This window comes from Nannobrachium achirus (assembly GCF_963921795.1).
Source record: "Nannobrachium achirus genome assembly, chromosome: 21".
NCBI lineage: Eukaryota > Metazoa > Chordata > Actinopteri > Myctophiformes > Myctophidae > Nannobrachium > Nannobrachium achirus.
The window spans coordinates 42,784,226-42,809,277 of record NC_137828.1 but is presented as its reverse complement, the minus strand read 5'-3'; the positions used below and the strand labels follow the sequence as shown (position 1 = coordinate 42,809,277).

Sequence of the window (25,052 nt, the reverse complement as noted above, 5' to 3'; positions counted from 1 at the left end):
AGGCAGGGGGGGCTTGCTGAATCGATGCAGCAAAATAAATAATACATCAGTTAAACAACGTCTGTGGAATTGATTCCCGGCACCCTGTCCACCACCAGCAAATGTGTGCAAGTTTAAATGTTTTTGCAAGCTTAAAATGCTTCAGTGACTGACGCAGCAAAGAAAACCAGGTGATTGATTGTTTGTTTGTGGAGCAATTTATCCACTTATTTTCTTTAAAAGAGTGTTATTTTACCATACTGGTCACTTGATCATGATTCACGTGTCTGCAGAAGATGCATGATAATGTGAATTCACGTGACCGGGATGGTTTACCAGGTTACTGTTATTTAGGGTTTGGCTGATAATCACCGTCCAACATTATTACACAAGCCCCTCCCACCCTCCGGAGAGCAACACAGTGAACACACACCTCTGTCTGAACTAGAGCTCTTCACTCACGGGTCCCCCGATTCCGAAAAAGGACCCGAGACCCGTACAGGTCGGATCTATATTTTATCATAATCACTCGGGTCGGTATCGGTTCCATTACCACGGAACTAGGGTCTGTCTATCATTATGTGCAAGGCGTGTGTGTGTGTGTGTGTGTGTAACTTGTGTGAGTATTATTCTGGTTTAGGATCAGATTACTGCCGTGCAAAAAAAGAGCTATGCAATGCGTAGTGCATAGCAAGGCAAGCCAGCTGCCAAGCTGATCTGAAAAACACAGCGTGCAATGGTCAATGGTCAATAGGTCTGCTATTATTTCATACTGACCACATTGATATACAGAGAAAACTTTTTGTCACGCATATTAAATTAATACCAAACTGCGCATATTTCGGTTGGGTCTGTAAAATCTTGGAACCAATCAGATAAAAAAAAAAAAAAAAAAAAAAAACTGGAAAAAAACGGGTCCACTCGGACTCGGTGCCGTCATTTGAAAAGAGATCTCGGAGCAGCTAGATATCTAACCAAATTTCAGGGATCCGTTTTGGTTCTGGTCCGTTTTTTGGACCCATGAAGAGCTCTACTCTGAACCACGTTCAGTTCAGGTCAGTTCATTGGTGAGAGAGTTTCAAACAGAGCAAAGGTAAACAACCACTCTGCCCCCAAAAAACAAGCCCAGGGTGCAACAAAAGGTCTGCAAAATTCACAGACCAAGAGCACTGGTAAAACGGCATGGAACAGAATGAACATAAAACCACAGAGGATCCTGAACTCAAGAGGAATCCAGATACAGGATACAGACAGCCACAAGATGCTCAACCACCAGACACTAGAACCACTTCAACACAAGCTTTGCTCATGCCAGCGTGGGATTTCCCCCCTGCTCTCTCTCTCCCCTGTTATAACTATAACCGAAAACCCCACCTAGGTACAGTAATCGAGCTCAGACAGCTGGTTAGTAATTGAACATATCCTCGCTGTGGCCATTTTGCTCTTACTTCATATCCCATAGAGTTGTACCAATACCAGTATCGGAAAAGCTGCCGGTATCGGTGAGTATCTATATCTATGCCGATACGATACCAAGTCATTTATCACATGATGATAGTCATGCCTAAGTGGTAAGTGGACCAGTAGGCCAGCTTGCGCACCATGATGATAATCATATTTTGAATGCTTCAGTTGATGTTGCACCACTGTTTTATACTCTTGCTCTGTTATTTATTTTTGTTATTATTTTACTAACTTGTAGCTGCACTTTAGCAATTATTAATGGAATTTGTATTTAGCCCCCAGTGTTCAAGATGGAACCAAATGGACCTGTAACAGTCTATTTGGTTCCATTTGTACTTTGAGAACCATTGTCCTCGATAGTTTTTCAAATTAGACATTGGAATTGGATCGGTACTCTGTGTCAACAAGGCTGCCACAAGTTGTGACAATGTTTTATCAGTACATCTCTACGATCCAGGGATATGAGGTACGAGCAAACTGAACCTTGTGTGAATATGATCCATTAACATTGCTGGTTAAATGACAAGAATGTAGGAGGAGGCCTTCGGTCTGAGAGGTCAGAATGCATAAGAGGAAGCCTTGGACGGTGTTGTGTGGCGTTGTCGGCCTGACATTCAGCCCATGCAGGAGAGTGAGAGGATGACACCCCGCCCGGAACTGAATCTATTGTTAGTTAGGAGGTCAAATAACTCTGGATGCGGTGATTGGGGTGAGTGTTAATGTCACATTATTGGTGGGACGTGTGGTGATTGGAGTGAGTGTTAATGTCACATTATTGGTGGGACGTGTGGTGATTGGAGTGAGTGTTAATGTCACATTATTGGTGGGACGTGTGGTGATTGGAGTGAGTGTTAATGTCACATTATTGGTGGGACGTGTGGTGATTGATTAGCAGGTTACAGCTGGAGATGCGTCGATTTTTTTTGTGTGAATGGTGAGTATTTAGAACAGTGAAAGGGACAATAGAGGACAGAACAACAAAACCATTGACTAAAGAAACTTAAACGGTTAAACTACCCAGTGCTGATTCTTCCTGTGTCAGTGAAAGTAAAAGGACTTCGTTGTACACCGGTGTGTCGTGCACCTAAACTAGCAGATCTACATGGCTTGTGAGCTTGTAGATGGGGCTGAGCTCGTAAGCATGTAGATCTGTTATATGCGGTGCACGACACAGACGACAACGCAACTAAGTAGAAATCACCCATGAGAGTTAGCCAGACCACACAGAGGAGTGGCCATGGAGCGGCATTCATTATTAACTGAGCCACTTGCAACTGAAGCCCACTTGCACCTGAAGCCCCTGGATTATTGAAGAAACTAGAGGGGAGGACGGGGGGCAGCAGGAAAAGCCACGGGCAGGGGGGTGGGTGGAGGGGCTTGCTCAGCATGCAGCCAATACCTGGATGTCGTATACGGGTTTGGAAGAAGGAATGGCAGCAAACTGACGGTAGTCAAACTTCTTTGACGACAGGGACTAGAAGGATAGCAGAGGAAGTAGGGGGTGGTGAAGACAGGGGGATGGAACGGATGAATGCAGGAATACATAATGAGCAGGAGTGTGTGTGGGGGGGGGGGGGAGAGAGAGACAGAGAGACAGACAGACAGACAGACAGACAGAGAGACAGACATAAAGCAGCAGAGGAGAGGTAGTGAAGGAGAGGGAAGCAGGAATGGAATAGGGCAGAGGTCTTCAACAGGGGGTCCTCAGAGTTACTACAGGGGGTCCTCCAAATCTTCCAATCCTTTTTATATTAACAACTTAAACCCCAGTGTCCATAGTCTGAGAACTGTAGCCAAAAATAGCAGATCTACAAGCTCAACGCCTTAAGCTGAGAGGCGTTGTGAGCTTGTAGATCGGCTATTTTTGGCAAAGAGGTTTGGTATAGAAGGGAAAAAGAGCAGACTAAGTACAGAGTGAAAGGTCAACTTTATTAAGTATTGACGGTTCAAGTGGTTAAATATCTGAAAACACAAATTGACATGAATCCAAAATACACTGATTCATGCTGTGAAACGATTAAACTATATGTAATCTATGAAAAGGTTGTGGGGGTCCCTGCTTCATCTCTCTCTCAACTAAGGGGTCCTTGGCCTGAAAACGTTGAAGACCCCTGGAATAGGGAACAGGGAGAGGGTAGGAGGCAGAAAGGCTGGGTGAATCAGAAAGCCAGCTGTGGCAAATGGAAAGGGAGCAGTGTGTTGTTCTTGATAAAGTGAGAATGAAGTGGATGATGGGTGAGTTAATGTCAATGTATCATGAAGCCCATCTACTTTGTCCCCTGTTCCAGCTGGTCAAAGGTCTGCCGTTTTGGTCTTCTTTTTGCAGGTAACAATGTAATGAACAAGAAAAGTCACAAAACAGCGTTGAAATTGTTTTGACAATTCAAGCCGTCTCAAGTCATTTCAACAGGAAGAGCTCAATCTATTGTCACCTCTACAATACAAGTGGAGGAGGAATATCACACAGGGAAGGATCTGGAATCCAAGCCGAGGTAAAAAGTTCATTAAAAGCTTACCAGTCTGCCAGGTGAGGTCACTCCACGAGGGCTCAGTTCTGTTAGAAAACACATGAAAAGTGAGATCAGAACAGACAGAGCAGAAATATACCAGAATTTGAATCTCTTATAGGGACAATATCATGCTTTTATCACATTTCATAGTCCGGTGGTTCTTAACCTTTTCAGGCCGCGATCCCCAAAATAATCATATTTGAACCCACCCTCACGAGCACTAAGAGTTGAGTCATTAGATTACATTTTGTATAACACGGTACTATTGTGAAAAACTGCTTTTTCACAATTTCTGTCTCTATTATTTGACAATTTGGCCAATGTTTAATTTGTCATTTTAGAAATAATAAAAGTCCTTAAATTGTCACTTTAGAAATGTGCATAAACGCTCTATACACTTAAACGTTATGTTGGTTTGTTTACTGTTGAGTGAGAAAACTGTTTCACATTAAGTTAATCATCTGGAGACCCCCCACAATAATTTGGAGAGCCCCCTGGGGGTCCCGACCCACAGGTTGAGAACCACTGTCATAGTCTACTGAAACAACAATAGTTAGGCCCCATTCACGCAAACATTTGCTTTGAATAAGCTAGACTTTTACAGTGGAATGATCTTGTCCTAAATCAGAGTATGGAGGTGAGACCCACCTTCCAGAGGGGTGGGAGAGGGCGTTGGTGCCGGTGAGGGCGACTCTGCCAGCTGGTCTAGTGTACCGCGCTTCTTCCCATCTCGAGACTTGGCGATGACCATTTGAGCTTTGAGCGCATCCTGCTCCAAAGACTTCATTCTGCAGGAGAGAACGGGCGGGAGACGGCATTAGATGGATAGGAGAGAGAGACGGAGAGCAAAGTAAGAGAGAGAGAGAGAGAAAGATCGAAAAGAGTGGCTGATAAGACGCGCACACACACACACACACACACAACACGCACACACTACTATAGGTGTGTACTGCAATTGATTTGCCAGCTACAGGGTGCTCCTTGTCCTGGTTTGCGGCGTCTAAAACTCTGTCTAATCGATTGATCAGTGATGATCATACAATAAAACTAAGGGGGATGCACTCCAGGATAAGGACAACCTAGTCTCACGTAGCCAGACAACCATTCCACTATCACTGAATGCTATATAGCACTGGTTCCCAAACACTGGGTCGGGACACATTTCTATGGGTCCTTTCATTTTTTGTTTTCTACATTTTCCCAAAAAGTAATTTCATTAATAAATAAAATAAAAATCTAAGAAATTCCATAAATTAGAAAACAAATGTTTAAGAAGTAGTGAAAATAGCCGATCTACAAGCTCGCAACGCGTTGAGAGCTTGTAGATCTGCTGTTATCACTCGTTGTGCTCCCGGGCAAACATCTAATCTCTCTTTTGGGTCTCAACCTGAAAAGTTTGGTAATCACTGCTATATAGAGTCTGGAACTACACTTCCTGAAATCCGAGACAGGAAGTTGTCATCTGTTCGTCATTTCCGTTCACAAAAGCGTTGAGCTTTCGTGCTCTGACGGAACCATTCGAGAATTGTGGGAGGCAACGGCCTGGCTTGCGAGACTAAGGACAACCCCATGGCTTTGTAGGCATGAGATATGCCCTTAAACTCATGTCACTGCAGCTTTATACTGTGGGCTGTGCGTTAGTAGGATGGTGCACTGAAATCAAGACAAGATAGGAAGAAGACAAATGATGAAATGAGAAGATGAAAGGGCACGACAGATGAGACGAGAGAATTGGAGAGGAAGAGAGAAAGAGAGATACAGTAAAGAGAGATACAGTAAATGAATAAGGCCAAGACGTGCAGAAGCAAGACAGCATCCACAAAAAGAAAAAACACATGGGCAATGGAAGCACTGTCACAACGTTGCTTTGAGTGCTTGCTTAGATCGTATCCAACTTTATGCGTGCCCCAATCTCCCCCCCGCTCCCCACCCAGATCTCATCTACCCAACCCACGCAGAAAGCAGTGCGCCACACACCACCCCACGATGCCGTGCGTCCAGCCCCCAGTCAAACTGGGGGCAGAGGAAGCAGACCTGAGCTGGGAGGCAGCGGAGGCGGCAGGAGGAGGAGCAGTAGTAGAGAAAGTAGTAGAGGAGGCAGCGGTGGTGGTGGGGGGCTGGCCCTGATGAGACGCCCTCACCCTGGCCTGGTACAGCCTCTTAGCCAGGTCCTGCTCATACTGTTTAACATCGTCCTCTAGGCCATAGGGCCTGGAGAAAAAACACCCCACCACAATGCCAAGGGAGGGAAGGAGGGGAAAGAACCAGGAAGAAGGAGAGGAGGGTAGGGAGGAGGGGAGAGGATGAGGAGAAATGTCCCAGAGGAAACCAAGAAGGGAGAGAGGGAGGGAGGGAGGGAGAAAGGAACAAGGAGAGGGAAGAAGGATAAAGACATGTAAGGACAGAAACAACAACAGAAAAATGGAAGGTACAGCAGAGTTAAGAATAGAATAGAGCCCGACCGATGACACTTTTTGGTCTGATGCCGATCCTGATGTTCTGATCAAGTTATTTTATTGTATTTAACGACTTAATCCCAACACATTTTAAACTACCATCAGTAAGTAGCCTTTGGAACCAACGGTTCCCTAGCCATGTGGCCCATTCACAAATGCTGAACAATGGCTGATCACAATGCGTAGTGAGCTTGTGGAGCTGCTATTTTTGAGAGAACTTGAAAACATGTTTGGCTATAATGACATGTCCATGTATACAATATGTAGAGGGGTTCCCTGCTTCATGTCTCTCTCAGCTAAGGGGTCCTTGGCCTGAAAACGTTGAAGACCCCTGGTTTAAAGTGTTAAAAAATCAGCTATAATTGCTGATACATGTCATCAAAAAAGTTAAAATAAAGGCTCATAGCTGTACATTGAACCAAACCCATACAGTATATCGGTTGGGCTCTAGGTAGGAAGAATCTATGAGATCAGTGTAGCAGACAGGAAAACAGTATGAGAGAATAGAGGAGAGGCACAGCCTATGTAAACAGACAGTCATTCTGTCCCAAAAAGCTGTATCAACATTCACTCTGTATTTTGGACAGCTGCTTGAAGTGAGGCTGCTGGGAAATGAGCCCAACTCCAGTTACTGACAGGAAGCCTGCGTCAGAGGCATGGGGTCACCAACCTCGACCACGAGGAACATTTATGCGAGTAAAAGGTCAACGGGAATAAATCAGACAAAAGGTTGAGGGGAAAAAAAAGGGAAAGAAAGGTTAAGATGAAAAGGAAAAGGCACAGAGAGATGGGACACTAGGGAAAAAAAGACCAGGCACCATCTGTGATTTGGTTTTTTGGGGCGTATTTGTATGTACTGTATGTGTGTGTGTGTGTGTGTGTGTGTGTGTGTGTGTGTGTGTGTGTGTGTGTACTTGAGTATTTGTTTACCGTGCTGCCCTCCACATGGCTCTCTTCTCTGCCTCCAGAGCTCGTTTCTCTGCAGGCGACAGGTCCTTGTCGAGGGCCACGGCCAGCTCGGGGCTCTGCATGCGCAGTCTCTCCTGTTGCCTGCGCTCTGCTTTGGCTGTGCGGATGGGAGCCGAGGACTCACCGGGGTACGCGGGGATGAGACTGACAAACACACCAGAAATGGATATTTACATGAAATACAACATGATGCCAATACACAGATGTACATTATCCTTGACATGTGTCTGTACAGAAGTCAGGTCTGATTGGTGCAATGTGGACGCCAATAGTTTAGAAAATATTAAAAAGGTTACAAGGGTTCCAACTCCAAAACCTTTCCATGACTTTTCAATAACTGTTTAACAGACAGTACAAGACTGTATTTCTGCATTTATGAATCACAACTGGTATAATAATGGGAAAGTATTGGCTACAATTTACAAATACATTTGATACAGTGAGATTAAAACATATATGTCAAAGTAATTAAATAATTTGTAATGGAGCTAGTGTGTTGCTAGATGATTAAAGTCTCTGTCACAAGTTCATCATGAAATTGATTACACTTGGGTACTTAGAAGAGAAGAGTGCTATACATTTAAGCTATTATTAGATAATTCATGATTTTTCAAAACTTTTCATCCAGGATTCTTATGAATGGGAGACCTGTGCATAATGTTCCATCCCAAACAAAGAGAGAGAGTGGAGATATTTAATGTTCTTATAGTTAAAGTGTTATTTACCCAGTCATAGAGTTGGGCCGTTGCTCCAACCTGAAGCTGTCTTCCATGGAATTCCTCTGAGAGTCTGCTTTACCATCTACTGAGGAGGGCCTGCACACACAGAGAGAAAGGACAGTCAAAATAATAGTCAAATGGTTACAGGTCCATTTGGTTCCATTTGTACACTTTCAGAGTAATGGGGGGGGGGGGGGGGTCCTTATAATTAAAATGTTTGAGAACCACTGGTCTAGTAGCTAAACCTTCAACCCCGATGAATGTTCTCGCAGTGGTTTGTTAGGGGTGTCACATTGTATCGCCACAATACATGTAGTGGTGCTGTCTTACCCGGAGCTGCCGCAGTAGCTGGGTGGCGTGACGTTGTAGCTGGGTGGTGTGGAAAACTCTCTGGAGGGCGTGTTGGCAGGCTCCACGTTGTACTCCACTCCGTCCAGCAGAACCTTGCCCGAGGCCTTCATGTCGGCCACCTGCTGGGCCAGGTCCTCCTCTTCCTCCTCGTCATCCTCGTCCAGCAGGTACTCCCGCGCACGCTGCTGGAACCTCATCTCTGACCAGGGGCGTCACAAGGGGGGGAAAAGTGGGACTGGGTTACTAGAGCCTAAGGTGGAGCGGCCTTAATTATTTTATACTTTGGCAATTGAAAAATAGCAGATATACAAGCTCACAGCGAGGCACAGAGTGCCGCGCTGCGGGCTTGTAGATCTGCTATTTTTGAAAGGTCGTGAACATGTGTGCAAATCTTTGAATAGATGTATTTGCTTGTGGGGGGTCCCTGGAACTAAATATTTTGAGATGGGGGTCCGTGGCCAAATACATATAATTCTGGGGGTTCTTCACATGAAAAGGTTTGAGCACCACTGACATAGAAACATAGGTTTTTCAAAAAACCTATGAAGGATTTTAAATATTCAAAGACTTGCACAAATCTTCACGATAAAAAGAAAAAAATAGCAGATCTACAAGCTCTCAGTGAGCGTGTATATCTGCTATTTTTCAATAGTTAAAGCACAAAATAATGCGTAATAATGCGTTCCCAGCCTAAATGGGTTATTTATTTTTGACTGACCTTCCTCTTCCCTCATCTTCTTGAGGTCATCCTCTCCAACGAGGGAGATGCGAGCTTTGGGTTTCTCTGGTGTCTGCTGCTTGACGTCGATCTCAAAGTACTTCTGTCTGTCCCTGAACGAACGCTGCTCTGGACTGTCTTTACCACCGGCTGGAGACGGAGTCTGCTGCAGGGACGGTTGAGACGCATGAGTAAGGATGGTTATTGGTTAAGTGTACTGCAGGTACAGCGGGAGTACCTGCCGACCCCAATCAGTGGCTAGTCTTGGATTTTGATTAATCCACTTAATACGTACGTTTGTACTAACCCGCACAAGCAAGACTATAAAAAGGAATAAACCAAATGTTACAGAATTTTGCTGGTCGCACATTCCCAGTTCCCACCTATATGAACAAATTAATTGTTGACCCCAAGATCCCAAGAACAACAAATAAAAGAAGACTGATAACTGAATGATACAGACGACGATTTAATTTTGAGTTTTGTGTCTTGGCCCGAGGCGCTTAAGATGGAAAATAAGAGAACTCAAGCAATAGAAGGAATGCATCAAAGAAATTAGGCATTCAAATTATTAGACCCAACACCAAAACTCGATTTTTAAAGTCTGATCTTCCGCAGTCACATTCCTGACACGACGGCACCAATGCCAACTCCCATGATGCTACAGGACAGAGGGCCAACCACCACCGCTCACACCCAGCAGATCACAGCCCAACTGGGGGGGAAGGAGAGGAACCTTTCAGGCTGTCGTAAGAGACCGGTGGGTACCTGCATGTCCAGGGAGAGCCTGGAGAGGTGAGGCACGGCAGCCATACTGATATAATCCCGGCGGTCAGAGGAGGAGAAGGAGAGCCGGGGAGAGACTGCGCCAGTTGCACCCCTGCCGGCCCCCTCCCACCCCTCTAGCTCGTCATCAAACACCTCGTTGAGGGACTCAGGCTGAAAATGGCCACACAAGTTGTGACTTTGTTGTGACTACGTCCAATTAGAATGGTACTGTTATAGGGTGTGCCGGTATAAATAGGAACATACACCTTTCACACAACCTTTAGAATTGTGAGAGACACTCACATCTGTACACCTGGAAAAGTGCCATGGGTTTTTGTAGCCAACACTTGAAATACTTTAAATATTTCAAAATCATCCCCTGGACATCATTCCATGACTGGACCTTAACATTTAACAAACAGGTGGAGTAGTACAAGGAGGAGTTCACCCAAAAACATACTTATTATCTATCAATTACACACCCCCTTGAAGCCTTGAATTCATGGAGATTTGTTTTGGTTTTGTCACATTCCTTAGCCAATAATTTAATGGCCGGCGGAAAGACGCTATGTCTCCATTAGGAGTCTCCGCAAGTCTCCTAACGAATACTCCACAGGCCAAATAATTTGCTTAGGAATGCGACAAAAACATCCATTAATTCAAGGCTTCGTGGGGTGAGCATTTTCCTTCTGCTTTAACGTGATTTTAATGGACTGAGATATCAGCTTGTTTGTAGTGTGTGAAAAAACTCGGAAAAGACAGTTTTGTTATTGATTTAAAACCCTCAAATACTAGCTTACCACTGTACCGTGCACATTGTGCTGCTATAAAGTTTGTAATAATATCTGGCTCACTACTCTGAGGTTGTGTTGGTAGTTTCTGAGTATGTGTCTTGTTTAACAATGACAGTGAGATACTTGTTGCACTAACTAGCATTGACTGCTTTGGTCTCTTTTTGTAAGACACTATATATACTTATATTTAATTCACCCCCTCTATTGATGCACCTTCTCTTTTTTGGTACTGTACTGCTCTTGTTTTTACTCTTATCTATTTTTTCCTACTTCTCTGTAACTTTGTAAATAACTGTATACTGCTGTGCTACAACTGGACAACTAAATTTCCCCCTTGGGATAATAAAGGTATCTATCTATCTATCTGACAAGAGCTACTCACCTCTGGAGAAGGAGAAGGCTGCATGGGGTGGACATTGTTCCTCACACCATAGAGGTCCTGTGGGACGAAACCAGGGCCAAAAGTACAACATTAAACCAAGTTTAGTACAACTAGATAAAGCCTTTACACTGAGCATAAAGAGAGGGAAAGTGCAGCAAGCAGGGTGGTAAACAAGGGGTGAGTGTCAGCATAGGAAACCACGCGATGACGTTCGGTTGTATTTGGAGGAGAATCTTTTTAAAAGCATCACCACTGATGACGATGACTAGGGATGGGACGATAGGAAAATTACATATCACGATTATATGTCACATTACAAAAATAATTGCGATTAACGATATTATCGCCATAATCAAAATATAATTAAAATGTTAACCTGAACGCCCAGCATCCCTATACTGGGATGAATGTTCGCCAAAAACAACCAATCTACAAGCTCACAACGTTGTGAGCTCTTAGATCTGCTATTTTTGGCGAATCTATCTGTGCAGAGACAAATAGGAGTGCACCAAATGCACTCTTTACAGGTCAGTTTTATGAAGGTTTAAGTGGTGCTGAATTTGCAGCTCAACAAAAGCTAATTCATCCTAGTGTTCATCCTAAATTTTTATCTCCACAATACGATTATTGTGAGTATTTTCTTATCACGATGAACGATAATAAGGATTATCGTCCCATCCCTTATGATAACACTGTGGTACCAAAAAAACAAACAACGACGACGATGACAGTGCATTCCACATGCCACGGCACAGGCTCTGATAAGATGCCAGCCTGCTCCACGAGGATTGGGATGGTCAAAGCATGCTTTGTGATGTCACAAGCCGGGAGGAGTCCGAAGGCAGCAGCACGCATGTGGCCTACTGTACCTGTGGCGAATCCAGCACAGCCATGGAGTGAGGCACGGCAGCGAATGCCTTGTATGCCTGCTTGAAATCGATGGGGAACTCATCGGGCGAGGTGGGGGAGGGGGCGCGAGGCTGCAGGGGGGGTATGGAGGCAAGAGAGAGGAGGGGAGGGCAGGGCGGGGCAGGATGCGTATGGTAGGAAACCAAAGGGAAGGAGGAAGAAGAGGCAGGAGGGAAGACAGACAGACAGAGACAAGTGGGAGAGGGCTATGAGAAAAAAAACAGCAAAGTCGGAGGAAGACAGTGGAAGAGAACAGGTGAACATCATGGTAGCTGGTTTCATGAGAGAGAGGGGAGAGGGACATGTACCGGAGAGACAGACAGAAAGACAGACAGACAGCGGGGCTTGGAGAATGAGGCACTGCTGCTGCGTTTAAAGCTGCGACTATGATTTTCTGAGCACCCTGGGTAAGAAATAACTTGAGGAAGACATGGGGATGGACAGTCGGTCACGTCAAGGAAGAAAGCGGATCATTTCAGAACGGTGAAGCTACTAGTCTCGTCCGAGCGACAGGAGGTCTCACTTGGATGGCATGAGACATTTCTCACCGGTGCTGTGGGCAGCACCGGTTGGCACCATGAGGAGGCTATGCCACCGTGTGGGTGGGTGAACAGGGTCCCACTGGAATGTTGTAGGCACATGCCCAGCCCCTGTGCTTTTAAATGCAAGACTCCAACTCAACTTAATTCTTTTGGTATTAGCTGAACTCATCAACTCAACTAATGAACTAATTCTTATGCAGTTAATATGTGGGGGCACAGGGACAGACTCCCGCACTCCCAACAATAAGCCTCGCCAGCCTACTTACTTATGTGTTGTATGGCTCATGAGGCGCCACCACTACAATATCTTTGGACTGAATGGCAGTGGGCAGCACAGGGCTGAGAGGATAGAGGGGAGGGGGGACGGGCTACATACAGCCCTACATGTATGTGGTGGTAGTGAAGGGTCTTACAGAGGTCTGGGAGTTGATGGGGGAGGGGCCATGCTGGAAGGGGTTGGGGCTGTGGCCTTCCGGACTGGCGGGAGACGGGGTTGACCACACGCGTCCAACTGGCTGGATGGCTCCCGGTCTCGTCTAGGAAGAGAGAGAAAAATTAATGTGACCGAAAGCTACATTAACCATGTTTGTTAAGCCCCATTTACTTTGTCAAATAGCTCAAATAATCTGCTGTTTTGTACAGTTGTAAAATGATGTAAAGTATATACATATTTTATATGGAAGTAGTTAACCACAGTTAATGTAGTTAACAAACAATTTAGGCATTTGGCAGATGCTCTTAATCCAGAGCAACTGCAGTAAGCAAGGACAACACAACAAGGTAATACACTGAATGCATAGAACAGGGACTCTAGGATCCTAAATAAACAAAGAACCTATCATCTAACACGAACACTTTTAACTTATTAAGATGAATGAAGCATATGGTAAAAATGTAAACTGAGGAGATGAAAGTGTAGTCTAGAAGGACTCCCAACTACTGGCCGAGCATAAAGTCAATTTCATTCATGTTATTGTGTATTTTTTTTATGGCAAATAGCCAGCTCTCCATAGACACTCACTGAAGATGGGCTGCCGCTATCTCTGCCAGTGACGTTGGTGGGGTAATGAATGCCTGCCTGTAAAGAAAATATGAATGAGAATGCATGGATGGACACCGCGGCTCGTATGACGTACCAGACACACCCACAGGCTTGAGTTTCAACAGGCATGTCACACCAGTGCGAGGAGCACAAATGCTAATAGTCGCCAAGCTTTAGCTTTGGAGCTTCTGTCGATGAATAGTGGCACCGAGATTCTCACTACTGGAACATTGCAAATGGACAACAGTTGAGGCTTGGTCTATATTGATTACAAAATGCTAAACCTTGTCACATCATCCCCATTTTCAGTTAGCCATCCATCTAACAATGTTCACACACTTGTCTACCATGGATAATGGAAAATCCATCCAATTGTACACAATCTTTCAAAAATAGCAGCCTGTTTCTGATCTAGTTTAACATTAACCAGATCAAATATGTCACAGCAGCTAGTAGCAAGTATAGACAAATCAAGTCACATGGCATGGCTCTCCAGGACACCTCCGATCCCACTCACTCTGCAAGAGCAAAGCAACAGTATATCAGTCAGGGAGGAACAGTCACATGCTAAGATGCTGTAGCTGAGCTGGTTAGAATCACCTTGTCATAACAGACACAATGCCAAGAGAGCTGCCAATGGTCATTTAGAGTGAAAAAAATCAAACCTCGGTTCGAACTGGAGCGTGTGTGTGTGTGTGGCCACATTTGCCTAGTTAATAAACTAGTCACACACTTTTTTTTTATCGCTTTTTAATCCATTTTATAATGGATATATATATATATATATATATGATATATAAAAGTATATATAAATGAATAAATAAAAAACAACAACAACAGGCAATGTATTTTTGCTATGTTTGATTTATTCTTTTCTTATTTAAATAAAAAATGAAAACTTCCCCATAGGGGTACTGGTACACCTGCAGCACCCCTAGTTCCCATGCTGTTCCCACGCTCCTGCACAGTGGCCACTGTGCCAAAACATCACATTCACTTTCAGCGGTGTGGAGATGCCCGGAAGCAAAGAAAGTCACCACAGTTTGATTTGATCATTGCTTTAGTCAATTATGAAGGGATTTTAAAAATTAAAACGTCTCCATATTGCTTGGGAAGTCTACTTCGCAGAGAAAACGTGGCCTTTGCGATTCGCTAATCGCAGGATTTCACATTTCGGTTTGCGTGTGTCTGTGTGCAAAGCTGCTGCTGCTGCTCTATATCTCTTGACTGAGTGTGTGTGTGTGTGTGTGTGTGTGTGTGTGTGTGTGTGTGTGTGTGTGTGTGTGTGCGTGCGTGCGTGCGTGCACGTGGTAAAAGTCGCACATGCGCAGATCCCGCCGTGCTGACCAACACAATTGGACACACAAAGCCACGCACAGGGAGCTCGTGCTAGCACACGCTCCAAAAACATATCTATTTGCATCTTTTACTAGGTAATTTAAAGGAAGGTAACCCAGGTTAATGTAGTAAGGATTTTAGGGCCATTGTTTTTAAGAAATACACAAAAAAAATAAGATTTTCAATTGGCACCTATGTCTACGTTATGACTGCAGATATGCAAAAAAAAAAAAGTTTAAATATTAGTTGGGTCTACTGCAATTATTCATTGTGACATTGCGTTACAGCTACATATACTTGAGTAGTGGACATGTGTAATATGCTGAGAAAGCCAGGCCACAGCGGAGAGCAGAGGGGCCCATAGGACCCACTTACAAAGCGGGTCTCCCTGCCTCCACACAGGGAGCTGTTGGACGAGTGATGGCTGGGCTGAGGCAGGGAAGGAGGAAAGATCAGAGGGAGCCAAGCAGAAAGTAGCCCTGGATCCTGACTAGAACCAAGGGGTGACTCATGGCGAACATAAATAAATAATAAATAAAGGATGGAGATGACTGGTTTTACAGAGAGGAGTACTGAGGTTTAGTGGGACTCACCGGCTGGACGGTGGGGGAGTAGGGAGCATCTCTGATTGGACTGTCTGTCCTTGGGAGATCACCAGAAGACGCCTGGAAATGTAAACAATGGTGGGGGGAAACATTGTTTATTGTATTGACACCTCAGTGTAATAATGGGATTTACACCAGAAACCAATATCATGTTAACTAATCAAGAACTCAATTGTGTACATGTTCTTAACACATGATTAGTTAACATGATTTGTCACAGTAAGGTAATTATAAGGTAGTTATTAAACTGCTGTGAAAAGTGAACTTATGGCCATTATTATAATTTCTGTCGGGCAGAAACCTCTTATCTCCATATCTTAACTGTTTGTGTTTTTTGGTAAATGAATGTCCTACTTGATCATATACAGCGTCACACAAAAGCATCAATAGTAGCAGATCTGAAAGCTCGAGCTTGTAGATCTGCTACTTTTGCCATTTTTGAATTAGACCCCAGCAAAGAAACAGTTTTGAAAATAATGAGGTTTCCACCTGACCATCTCCCCTTTTATGTGCCAGCCACTGCGACACACAATTAACATGTCCAGTTCAAGGTTTGTATGCCGAAATTCTAATTGGCTAGTAGAATTATGAAAGTGGCTAGTCATTTTTCTGGAGTCACCAAACCGTGTGGCCAATTTGCTGCCGTGGTTATGTTGGCTCTGTGGACAGCTGTCATTACTGGCAAATCCTAACTTGGGACAGTGAATGCCACACAAGGTGATCAAAATGCCAGGCTTGCTCACAGAAAAGCAATCCTTCCAACTCTGAACGAACATGATTATTCATTTGTTATTGGTTTGTTATTTTGGGATTAATACAGGCAAAACTTACCCATTATTTCAAGAGACAAACTGTTTAATGATGACTCTTGTGATGTGTGAACTGTGCATCAGAAGTGGTGTGCAGTTCAATTATAGGCAAAGCAAGGCACTAACATCATCAGGGTTAGGGATGAGACGATATGAAAATTACATGTCACGATTCACAAACCATTATTGTGGCAAAAAAACACTCAAGAAAAGTGTTATGAGCTTGTAGTCAGATCTGCTATTTTTGGCTCATCGATTTGTGTAGTGAAATAAGACAAGAGCATACCAAATGCACTCTTTACAGGTCTGTTTCATCAAGTATAACGGGTTCAAGTGGTACTGAATTTGCAGCTCAACAAAAGTGATGAAGGACAATTTCACAATAAATGTAAATCTCTGCAATAAAATTATATTGTGTGTTCTTTTTATGACAATAATTAATAATAACAATTATCGTCCCACCCCTAATCAGGCCACTAATCAATGCACATATTGCACTGTAAGGCAGTCACTATGTATACAAGCATTGGCCAACAAAACGCAAGTTAAAACAGTTCTTGGGGATCATCATACTAAGCAAGACGGTTATAAAGTAATGCTACGTCACACACTGTTGGAGCATAATTCCAAGGTCTCCACTGCCGAAGCCGGGGTCCCCACGAACCGATACAGGTGAGCCAAGTGCAAAACCAGTGTATATTAGACACACCATGCTACCCGTCAAACCACACACGGGTGTGCCTCTTGCCTTGGAGGAGTACAACCAGGGCTGCAGCTGGCCCGGCTTCCCGTAGCCAACGGGCGGCCCCGACAGGATGCGCTCCTGAGGGGGGCGGCCCTTCCCTTTGCGATTTGCCACCAAGAAAGGGTTCTCCTTAAAGCAGATGGGTTGAGAATCCACCAGGTTTTCTTCGTCCTCTTCGCCACCGTTTAGGGATGATGCCGAGCTGTCTGGCATCGTCGCAGAGTCGGCTTTTCCGCCGAGCGAGAGCTGGGAGGAGACTCGCGTAAGTCCAGTCTCTGGGTTTATACTGGGGCAGCAGGACTCGGGGTCCACGTGGCAGAGAGGCTGAGAGGAGGGCTGGGCCATGCCAAAGCCCGGGGGCTCTAAGGGGGCACCGCAGTGGGCCTGCAGGGGGGCCTCCATGGGAGCACTGGGTTTTACAGTGGGAGAGAACTGAACAGGGGGAACAAAAGGGACGAGAGACAGCAACAGAGGGTAGAGGTACGGTGAACTGAAAATGACAGCAACAGAGGGGGAGAAAATGAAAAGCAGTACAGAGGGAGCAAAGAGCTGAGCAGGGAGAAAGATTGCAAGCTTACAAATAGCACTGAAAGATATCAATGAGAGCCCTGGTCATTACTTTTATCTTTGGCGCTTTTTTGGTTCCGTCACTATTAGAACATTTACGGTACTATGAATTGTCATACAGAATTACAGATAATTGCGCTTAACCATTTAATTGTGTGCCTTGTAAAAAAAAGCTGTACAAAGCGGATATGCAACTAAGAAATGGCTGATAATGATCAACACCAATAATCAAAATACCGGTAGATAATGTATTATGGCCAACATACGCCATATTTAATATTTTATGCTCACAATGTGTCGCATTGCGGTGAGCTTGTAGATTGGCTATTTCGAAAATGTTTTAATGTTTGAAAATGTATGAACCTTTCCCAACATGGAAATGATTATGACAATTATGTAAAATAATTGCGATTAGGTGATTATGTAGTAATTGTAACAGGTCTAGTAATGACCTGATTAGGAACAGCAGTGGTCAACACAGACAGGAAAAACAAAGAAGGGGTAAGACACAGGGAGACTTAAGGGAGTAGAATTCCAGTGAGTGACCTCAAAATAAATCTACAGTAAGGCTGATGTGACTTCTGTTAGTGCCAGTGCCAAGTCATTAGACGGCGGCCGTGTCTTCACCTCCTAGTGCTGTGTAAGGTTCTATTTACAGACTTGACACACTTGTCAGGCATCCAGGGCCAAGGAACACCCACATGACTCTGTCCATTCAATCTGATCCGGTGCTTAAAATACGTTTCTTAGTGGTCACCAATCACCATTAATTCCATTTTCAGACTTACTTTCCCCGCCTAATTCAAATCTCCATTTTGCCCTTTTAGTTTTAGCTTGATGTTTATTTTCCTTTGCTTAGTTTTAACTTTTTAACAATTAAAAAAAAAAGAAAAGAGATGTTTATTTTGTTTTGTTGTAAAGCAACTTTGAGTACCAAGAAAAGCACTATATACATTTGATGTATTATTATTATTATTGGGTTATGAGGGTTACCACCTCCCAGCCCAGGTGCTCTGCCGTAACCACTTCAAGTCATAATGTGTAACCTTTTCATGTATCTTTCACTTGTATATTTTTTTTCACACAAATGTATTATTTGACAACTTCTCTAAACACTATTTTTTTTTTTATTTGCGAGTGTCTGCCAAAGACAAAAGGACGTAGACAACGGAATTGTATTTTACAGTTAAAAAAATAGTTTGACAACTTGCAGCGTTCCAAAATATCCTCTGGTGCTAGCCTAGGATCCTGCATCATTCCTTTTTGAGCAGCACTTCCGTATAGACAAATGGTGTAATGAGCTACAAGGGGTTTTCGCCAAAAAGACTACTGACATCTAATTGCACAACAAATAATCAATATATAAACTCACAAGGCATCGTGACGGGATGCGAGTTTGTAGCTTGTCAATGTCTATATTGGAAATTTCGGTTATAATTATTATTATTATTGTTTTTGTGCCAAAAATAGGGACGCCAGGTTTATGTTTCTAACAAGACCTCAATACCACTTTGCAAACTATACTGGACAGAAAGGGGCTGTTGAAAATTAAGACCATATGAACACAATACAATATGTTACAAAAAAATGCACAAAACTACATACTGTAGGAGATACACTCTTGTATATGGGTTTCAAATAGCCAAGGACACAGAAAAATACCTCAAATATTTCGAACCAATGTATACATCTAAACCACACCAACTACACCCTAGGAATCCTTCAGCACGGCCATGGCATACAGTATCTCGTGTCGGTGACTAAGAATACTCATTGCATTGTGACACACAGTAATGTGGTTCTCAATGGGCGGGCTATAAGTGGCCCGCAGCATGAGGGGTCAGTGGTGATGGTATGCACACCCAGTGCTCTTTTGGTACCGCCACTGAGGACTGTGAACAACAGCTGGGGTTGTGGTGTCTAGGAAGCCTTTTCACACCAGCCACTAAAACATGCTGCGCTGCCCCACGCCACTGTCTGCTGGGAAAAGTTAACAGCTCAAAAAGTAGAATGGGAACAGGGAAACTTTGCAAAGATTATCTCTGCTTGGTGCTTAATTTGGACCGGTTACACCTATACCTTTCAAGCCGGGAACGCCTCTGTGGCCTTTTAGTTGTTGCTTTATAGCGTTTCTGTTGAGCAGAAACCTCAACTTTTTGTGGGTTTTCATAAATTAAAACACTACTTGATCATACCACATTTTCACACAAAAGCATCGCATTTAGAGCTTGCAGATCTGCTACTTTTGCTATTTTTGAATTTGAATTCTCAAAAGTCAGTTTGACATTCAGCATGAGGTTTCCACCCGACATATACGATGTATAGCAACATATCTCTTCTATCTTTGTTTTAATTTTTTCGTTTTTTTTAAGAAAAGGATTTAGAAGACATTTTTAGAATGGGCCTCAGTCTTAACGGGCCGATTCTCACAGCTAATTACAGGCTTCACATGCACCATTACCAACATAATTATGTCTAAGCCCATGGAATCTGCTGAATCGGCACTCTTTCATCAAGTTATTTAATAACCTAAAAATCTAACCGCCTCATTTTTAATCAGACATGGTGGTGTTCAAATTAAAAGTAATGAGAGCATGACTTGAAGGCTAGTCTCAACGGACCATTGTGATACGGCCGCCCAAAGCAGGACAGGTGGAATGAAGCAGGGTTAGCAGGCTAATTCCTCTTCCACCGAATAGAGTAAGAAGAACAGCTGAAGAACATTTGGTTGGCTAAGTTCTTCTCATTATAAAACCCAGTGTCCTGCATGTTAAAAAACGTTAGACAACTTATGTGATGGCCTGCCAACTATTGATTAGGATAATTATTAAATGGACTTTTAGACAGATTTTTAGACCTTGCCTTACATATTTATTTTGTTTGCAGTTTAGGCTCTCCGCTAACCAAGACACTTTTTTTTTGTTAGATGCAGCTTGTAATTATGCAAACATTTGTAATATTCCTTCTTTGTTGGTCTGCTGCAGTTTGAATGGTCTAATTAATGATTTAGTCCAATTTCTGCCATATAAACCAGCACCCTGGCGTTTTGAAGCTTCAGCACGCTACCTACAGTGATTAAGTACAAGATGGGACTTAACCTACTTCAAAGCCACGTATCTAAACATCCACTGTGGTACAAAGTATCACAACAAACTTGGTGTAATCAATTGACCCCAGCGGTGGTATCCTGTTTTTTTCCACGCCACAGAAAAGCGTCAACGTAAACCACAAAGCATAGCATTACACTGCACTTCAATGAGAATGACAGCAAAGAAATGAATGAAAGGAGGATATTAAAAGTATAAAACACCAGAGAGCCAGCAGGAATACAAATACTCACTGTGGGAAGTTGACAGGACTTAGGCAGTATGTCCACACACAACCGACTCCTCTAAGGTCTATGGAGGCCCACAGTAAGACACTTTTTGGTGACACTCTCCGGCCCTGTCTTGCACCCCTCCCCACTCACATGGCTCTGCCCAATTCCAGGCCAGATCCAAAGGTTTAAAATAACCCTCATGAGTAAGAGGGCTGGCTGGGTGAATAGTAGCCAGCTGTTCCCCTTCCCCCAACATGACCGGTGTCTTTTTTATCAGCCTCGGAACTGGAGTGCCAGCACCCAGTGTCCACGCTTTGGGCAATGGCAAACTCACATTCCCCTTTTTACACGTTCTTTGAAATGCATGTATTATGTAACGATTATTTTAATCTTCGCCATATCTTCAGTTCTTATTTTGGGGCTTTTTATGTCTTTACTGTCAGTGAAGAGAAGTCAGACAGGAAACGGGGAGACTGAGAGCCCGCGGTGCGCTGTCAGGCTACATTGAAGCCTAGGTGCCCAGACAGCAAGGCCAGCGGGCCTTTCCATTCCTTTTTAATCTGCTCCGAAACGCATTAGTGTTTTCAAAACATAGAGGAAATGTGTATCTGAGCCGGTCCTTGCATTGATTGATTGATTGATTGAAGGCTTTATTAGAAGTTTGCATAGGAAAATGTACAGATTCATGACGGTACAGTTCACTGGTACAAGGTCTACTAAAAGGAGATCCATGAAAAGACTAAGCTTATTTCAACAGGAAACCATTAAAGTATCTCATATAACATTGAATGACAGACAAATAGAACACAGTACTATGCAGTAGATATGTAAAGAAAAAAAGAAAACAGTAGGTCTATACAATCAGTAAGTACAGTATATACAATATATACAAGGAAGGGGCAGGTAACAGTAAGTCTAAACAATCAGTATGTACAGTATATACAAGGAAGGGGCAGGGAGGGTAGGGTTGGGCTAGGTTTTTACCAGTTGTGAACGGCTGCTGCCTGTAAGTGGTTTTTTAGGGCAATTTTAAAGGATGCTAGTGATCCACACTCCTTTATGGCCTTCGGTAAGGCATTCCACATTTTTGTGGTGTAGCAGAAGAACGAGTTCGACCCTTTCTTTGAGTTGACTCTGGGTTGAACGTGATCTGTGGCACTGCCTCTGGTGTTGTAATTATGGACATCCTTAACGTTTTTAAAGTATTTTGACAGGTACTTGGGTATCATAGTGGTGTAGTGTATCTTGTACACCAGGCCCATTGCAAGTTGCTGTACTCTGTCATCTACTCTGAGCCACCCCACTCTTAACTGGTGAGTAGCGGTGAGGTGAGTCTGATTGGGAAGGTTAAGCAGGACCCTAATTAGTTTATTTTGGGCTGTTTGGAGTTTAGTTTTTAGGGCTTGTGGGGCGTCACGATACCATACGTGGACTCCATAGTCAAAGAGGGGCTGGATTATTGCACCAGCTATGGTCTTCAGTGTGTTGAAGTTGACCATTGGGGCGATCCTCTGTAGGAAACGAGTTCGTTGGTTGATTTTTTGTATTACTTTTGAAGTCATCTTTTCGCTGGAAAGATTAGCTTCAAGGATACATCCTAAGTAGGAGATTTCGTTTTTTCGTGTTATGACCTTGTCACCCACTTTGATTGTGAAGTTCTCTACCTTTTTGAGGTTATGATTTGATCCAAAGAGGATGGACTCGGTTTTGCCCAGGTGAATTGATAATTTGTTGTCGTTAAGCCATGTGCAGATCTTACTCAGTTCAGAGTTAAGTGTCTTTTCAACCTGCAAGTGGTCCTTGCCCGAGACTAGGAGAGCCGAGTCATCCGCGAACAGGAACAGGTTGCAGTCGCAAGCAGATGCCATGTCGTTCACGTATATTAGGAACAACAGAGGTCCCAGTATGCTACCTTGGGGAACTCCACAGCTTACTGGGAGGGGGGGGGACAGGGTACCGTTAATCTCCACCACCTGTTCCCTCCCCACCAGGTAAGATTGCATCCAGCTCACTACTGCGCTGTCAAGACCGATGGCTTTTAGTTTCTCAATCAGAATAGCATGATCCACGGTGTCAAATGCCTTCTGGAGGTCCATCATGACCATGCCACTATACTTGCCCTGATCCGCTTCGCGTTTGATTTGGTCAGTCAAATAGAGAAGGCATGTGTCAGTGGAATGGGATTTTCTGAATCCAGATTGGAACTCGTAAATCAGATTATTCTCATCGAGATATCTTGCAATCTGTTCGTAGACTATTTTCTCCATGACTTTGGATATGGAGCTAAGAATGGAAACGGGGCGGTAGTTTCCAGGGTCTAGTTTGCTACCTTTTTTATGCAGGGGGGTTACTTTTGCTAGTTTGAAGTCCTGGGGGACATGACCCTGTTCGATGGAAAGGTTAATTATGTGGGTAATGATTGGAGCAATGGTGGCGGCTGAATCTCTGAGAAATCTAGCTGGGATTTTATCAAGGCCAGTGGCCTTGTGTTGAGGTAGGGCGCTCAATTTTTTAAACACTTCATCAGTTGTCACTGTGGAAAGTTTAAAGCTGTCTTTACTGACGCCCAGTTTTTTGTAGAATGTATTAACAAATTCTTCACCATACCGCCCAGATGGGGCGACCAGTCTTTTGACCAGTGAACGGGCTGTGGTGGTAAAGGTTTTGTTAAAATGGGTAGCCACTTCACCTTTGTCAGAAATGAGAGCGGCGTCCGTTTTGATGTTTATGTTGTGGCATATGGTTTTTGATTTTAAGCCTAATTGGTTGTTAAGCAACTTCCATAGGTCTCGTGGGTTGTTTTTGTATTCATCGATTTTGTCGTCGATGTAGTTTTTTTTGGCGGATCTAACTAGGGCGGTTGTCTGGTTTCTAAGTCTCTTGCATTGAGCAGTAAGATGCTCAATGTGTTTTTTGAGGTCATGGTTGAATTTTTTCTTGAGCTTTTTGCAGCACTTTCGTTTTTCATCGTATTTTTTGTCTCTGAGTCTAGCTGATTCTGCAATATCTGAGTTATACCATGGCTCTTGGCGGGCTTTAACCCTGGTGGTATTCAAGGGGGCCACGTCGTCTAGAGCATCGGTCAATTTGGTTTTAAAACCGCACCATGCTTCCTCGACATCTGTACACTGCAGCTCTGGGGAAAAGTCTACACCCGCTAGTTTGAGATTAAAAGCCTCACTGGAGTAGTTCTTCAGGCTTCTAGCAACGACAGTTCTGTGGCCACTAGCTTTGGGTTTGTGTATTTTTCGGGTAGAGTAGATCATATAATGATCACTAAGACCGCATACAATAGCCCCGCTAGCGGTGACTTTGGACTTGTCAGTGGTTACGACGAGATCTATGAGGGTTTGAGAGTGCTCTGTCACCCTGGTGGGTACTGTGACAAGCTGAGTGAGGCTGTATTGCTTGCATAACCCATCAAAGGACTTGAACATGGGTGCGTCTTTACGCAAAATGTCCACATTCCAGTCGCCCAAAATGTGACACTCGGTACCGTCCACCTTTGCTAAGCTCTCATCAAACAGCTCAAAGAAATCATTCTGATCAGGTGGTCTATAGATAGCGCATATTAGTATGTTTTTGGCATGTTCAAAGATTACCTCAATCCATACAGTTTCAAGTGAACTGTGGTGTAAGTCTGGACGGGGGACAAAATTGACATCATTGTGTACATACATGCAAACTCCGCCTCCATACCTGTTTCTATCATTCCTGATTACAGTATAGTTGGCAATTTCAATGCTAGCATCCGTAAACGAGTCATCAAGTTTAGTTTCAGAGAAGGATAAAATCTTTGCCTTACCGTCATGAAACATTCCCTTAATTAACTCCAGTTTTTTGGGATTCAAGCTATTGATGTTCAAATGGACATGATGAAGTCCTGGTTTGGCAAAAACAACAGAGTGCATGTTCTCTGTAGTAATCGAGCCATCGTCGTAGCTGGGGGGCTCTTTGTCTACGACCGAGACAGGAAAGTTTGTCGTGGGGGGGAGGTGGTCATCATAGTCCGGTTGTAGTTGAGGCTGAAGTGGGGGAGCGGGGGTGGGGGTGGGGAGCTCAGGTT

At 43.8% G+C, this 25,052-nt stretch overlaps 2 protein-coding genes across 2 annotated transcripts in view; both read right to left on the bottom strand.

The window, feature by feature from the left end:
• The window catches only part of scrib (scribble planar cell polarity protein), a 139,354-nt gene that overhangs the window by 7,497 nt on the left and 106,805 nt on the right, over positions 1-25,052 (bottom strand). The window contains exons 29-38 of the mRNA XM_080751786.1: positions 15,535-15,606; positions 13,583-13,639; positions 12,975-13,097; positions 11,111-11,167; positions 9,167-9,329; positions 8,428-8,647; positions 8,104-8,193; positions 7,340-7,522; positions 4,602-4,741; positions 3,960-3,997 (exon numbers count right to left, since the gene is read on the bottom strand). Coding sequence (XP_080607912.1) covers positions 3,960-3,997; positions 4,602-4,741; positions 7,340-7,522; positions 8,104-8,193; positions 8,428-8,647; positions 9,167-9,329; positions 11,111-11,167; positions 12,975-13,097; positions 13,583-13,639; positions 15,535-15,606 — 1,143 coding nt within the window. The remainder of the gene's footprint in view (positions 1-3,959; positions 3,998-4,601; positions 4,742-7,339; positions 7,523-8,103; positions 8,194-8,427; positions 8,648-9,166; positions 9,330-11,110; positions 11,168-12,974; positions 13,098-13,582; positions 13,640-15,534; positions 15,607-25,052) is intronic.
• On the bottom strand, positions 16,954-18,945 carry LOC308307190 (uncharacterized protein; the record flags this gene model as incomplete). The annotated part of the gene is made up of 1 exon (XM_080752361.1): positions 16,954-18,945. The coding sequence occupies exon 1, from the start codon at positions 17,500-17,502 to the stop codon at positions 16,954-16,956; it is 549 nt and encodes a 182-aa protein (XP_080608487.1). The 5' UTR covers positions 17,503-18,945.